We start from the raw sequence: 4,243 nt of genomic DNA on the forward strand, positions 1-4,243 counted from the left end.
CTATCTTTTTGTTACTACATACTTTTGGTTTTAATCGAGAGTTCCTGTTGGTTTGACAATGATTTTTGTTTTTAAACTAAAGTGTGGTTTTGTTTTCTCCATAAATTCTTAGTAGTTTTCTTTATATTTTTTTCTTAAAATGATAAGTAAATAAAGTATTGGATGGAAGTTATGAAGGGTATTGATCTTTAATTTTGGAAGAAGTTGTGATGATATAACTCCATGTACTTCATTTACTTTTTAATTTGGCTCATCGAGATGTTAAAATTTGTTGTGAGAATATGTAAGAACTGGGATGGTATTGTCTTAGTCAACAATTGAAAAGAATCACATGAGATTGTATGGATGATAATGTAATTCATATGATTGAATGCAAATAAATAGGGAAATAATCATTGAAGGGTGTAGAGTTAGATGATTCAAAGTGACAGGTTAAAGCCCCCAACTTTGTTTATTGTTTTATATTTTGATATACGATGTTAGCCCCCAAGTGGAGAGAATCGAGGGAACTCTAGAGTGAGAGCTGGTATCTTCTCTGCCTAGCCGGTCTTCAGAACTATTCAAACTTTAAATTAGTCAATGTTCTTTATAACATCTCTAGTAAGGGTAAAGAATAATATTACTCCTATTTGGCACAACACAATTATGCATACTTCCACAACAGAATTCTTATACTTATTACTGATTCATGATAAGGAAAAAAATATTTCATATTCAGTGCTTCTTATCTTACAAAATCTCAAGTTATCTTTAGATGTTATTATATTGTCAAAATATCAAAAATACAAAAAAGAATTGAACTTTAATTACTGTGATAATATCTTTAGTTTAAGTAATTGTATTTTTGAAATAGAAGTTTGTTACTTAATAGTGCATATTGTGAACAATTCCTGTGGGTTCGATATTCGGAGCTTAATCAAAAAGTCATATATTACTCTATAACGATACGTATACTTGCGTAGTATCCCAATATATATATAAATTAAAAAGTAGAATTCTTATTTTCTTCAGGATCAAGTTTTTGGTGTTGTTGCAAAGTAGGAAAGATAAATGAATAATATAATTGCATACATTGTTATACTGTTGTATAAAAACGGTCGGGATCAGGTAGCAAATAAAATTTTTGGAATGGAGATTGTGTTTGGTGGATGCTAAAAAACCCTAGGATAGGATTAGGGTTAACCTGACTCTAATATCAATTGATGTCGGAATTAACCGAAACCTACAACGGAATGAGAATATTATTGTTGAAATTCAAATGGAGTTATAACCAAGGCATTTGAAAACAGAAAAACAACGACATAAAGACAAAACTAGGGCATAGATCAGGATGGCGGTGCTACGGTTTGATGGGAACATAGCTATGAAATTAAGGAATTGGATATTGGTTCCAACCCAACTTAGCCCTTTTTTAATCCAATTTTAATCTCTGTATTTTAGCATACAATCTTCACCTATTTATATCTAAAGAAACATCTAGAAATCTTTTTAAATTCAAGAGTACCAAAAAGTAGGATCTAATCCTTAAACATAGTTAATAAAAAAACTCCTGAAATGTAGAACATCTTAAGGAAAATGGAAAAATTCCTTAAACAAACAAGATATTTAAAATACCTTAAATTTCTCTGTATGGATTGACCGAGCCCTTGAATGTGTAAACTTTGGTTGTTAATTTATTATTACATTTTTCATTTCATTCTGTCTTTTAAGCAATTGAAAAAGATTCCTCTTGTTCTTGCCCAACCCTTTCTTTCGATAAATTTTGGAGTTGCAACTTCGCAAAATTGAGTCTACACCTTTTGTAGAATTTGTTGGAATTTTTGGAAAATTTTCAGTCAACTCAGATGTTCTAAGCTATATAAAAATTTTGGAATATTAAAATCCTCGTGGATCATCTTGAAACGGTTTGATGGTTGAGATTTAAATGTTATGTTGTTTTGTTCTATATAGAGGAGTTGGTAGAATCCCAAATTTTGATGCCATTATTTGGATGGCCGGAATTAAGTGATTCTTATATTTGTATAGGGAGTTGATCCAGATTCTTCCATAATGATTAAATATTAATACTCCTTTGGTCTGCTTCTGCTACTTCAATGATGAAGCAATAAAATTAGGAAGATTTACATGCATACCACTCAGTGGTGTTATATATGAAAAAGGTGTATTTCACTTCTTAAAAGTTAAAATAGTGGTACTTTGATGTGATATGAAAGATTTGAATGGTTTAAATGCATAAAGCAAAGTTTAGATGTTAGAGACGTAAATATATGTGAATTTGGTGGTATGTATGTAAATGCCCTTTAAAATTATATCCTTGTTATACATGGCCTCTCTTTACCTTTTTTTCCGGGTAACTTAGCGCATTGTGATTTCATTGGGTTCTTCAGTCCTGAAACCATAAATTAGATAACTTTCTGACTATCATTTAATAATCATTTATTTGGCTATACTGAGTGTGTGACAATCGTTTGATAAGGATGTTTTCAAATTCGTTTTGCAGGCTGATGACACTGACGTTATCTGCTATCTTCTTCATACAGAAATAGTTCCTTTGTGTCTACGCAGCATGGAAAATGGAGGCGAAATATCACAAACAGCTGCGTATCGAATTTCCCGAATTCGCTATAATTCAGAACTTTTAAATGTCTTATAATTATGCACTCTGTTTTTAAAGGAATTGCAATTTTTCTGCAAAAAATGTCATCTTTTTTGTTTGATATATTGGTGTTATACCTCTATGGATTGTATTTTTGAATCATTTTTGTAGGAAATTGACAATAGATAGCCCGTTATTCTGAACTATGTTGTCCTGCAATGGATGCAATTCTATCCAGATTTCAGTCCTGTCTTTGCATTATACATATGAGTAGGTACGTTTTAGCCTTTTTTTGGTGTTTTGTGTGTGCTCTTGTGATGCAGGATGAACCAGGTTTAGGCTTCCTAATGCGAATAATGTGATGCATAATATATTTTTGGGGCATTTACATACATAGCACCTATTTTGCACGGACACGGACACAGACACGACACGGGATGACACGGACACCGGACATATCTATTATGGAAAATATAGGACGGACGCACGTCAGACACACCATTATAGTAAAAATTATTATAATATATATATAACACAAAAAAATACATTTGACTCACCCTTAGGGGTCCTCTTCCCGTATATATAATAAACAAAATATTAAGAATAAAACAAAAGAGAAATTAAAGAATTTAATAACACTAACAACAAGAGCCAGTAGGAGCACACCTGAGGAAAATGTGAAGGCTATTCATTAAGATGATAGAGCTAATTAGAGTGGGAGGAAGCCCAAGAGGAGTTGCACACCCAGGATGAACCAGGTTTAGGCTTTCTAATGCAAATAATGTGATGCATAATATATATTTTGGGGCATTCACATACATAGCGCCTATTTTGCGCGGGCACGACACGGTACTGCACGGACACTGGATACGTCTATTATTGAAAATATAAGACACAAACGCAAGTCAAACACGCCATTATAATAAAAAATATTAAAAAATATATAAATAAAATAAACAAAATATTATAAATAATGCAAAAAAAAAAATAAAGAATTTAATAACACTAACAATAGCAGCCAGTAGGAGCACACCTGAGGAAAATGTGAAAGCTATCCATTAAGATGATAGAGCTAATTAGAGCAGGAAGAAGCCAAAGCGGAATAGTACACCCAACAGTGCCTGCAAGGAGGTGTATTAGATGTCATGGTTTGGACACATTGCTTCCAGTTGCCCTATTACTCGAGTTGTTTCTTTTACCAAGCAGAGAGCAGTAAAAGAAGTGGGTAGTAGTTAGGGGTGTAAACAAGCTGAGCTTGAGCAAGCCTAAGGCTTGTTCTTGTTCATTTCGTTAAATTTTTTTTTATTTGTGTTAGACTCATGTTTGAAATAGCTCGTGAATAACTTGTTTGTGTTCGACTCAATTCAAACTCGTTTGTTCGAGTTAAGCTATTGTTCAAGCTTGAATTTCGACTCGAACTAAATTTCAATTTTTTTAAATATTTTCAGTGGAACACGCACGCACGCACGCACACACGCGCGCGCCCACGCACGCGCACACGCGCGCGCATATATATATATATATATATATATATCATTTTTTATTTGTAAATCATATAATGGCCGGAGTCGTCTCCTTCATCGAGGCTCTATTAGGGGTTCGCCTCACGGCGAAACCCTAGCCTCTGCTGCCCGCACTCCACGCTCG

At 33.3% G+C, this 4,243-nt stretch overlaps 1 protein-coding gene across 2 annotated transcripts in view; it reads left to right on the forward strand.

Annotated features, from left to right (window-relative positions):
* LOC110029237 (cell differentiation protein RCD1 homolog) overlaps nucleotides 1-4,243 on the forward strand; it is a 76,658-nt gene that overhangs the window by 55,170 nt on the left and 17,245 nt on the right. For both annotated transcript variants that reach the window (XM_020731432.1, XM_020731433.1), the window contains one exon: nucleotides 2,501-2,596. In XM_020731432.1, coding sequence (XP_020587091.1) covers nucleotides 2,501-2,596 — 96 coding nt within the window. The remainder of the gene's footprint in view (nucleotides 1-2,500; nucleotides 2,597-4,243) is intronic.

The sequence above is a fragment of the Phalaenopsis equestris genome, unplaced genomic scaffold, assembly GCF_001263595.1.
Source record: "Phalaenopsis equestris unplaced genomic scaffold, ASM126359v1 Scaffold000552, whole genome shotgun sequence".
NCBI classification, from domain to species: Eukaryota; Viridiplantae; Streptophyta; class Magnoliopsida; order Asparagales; family Orchidaceae; genus Phalaenopsis; species Phalaenopsis equestris.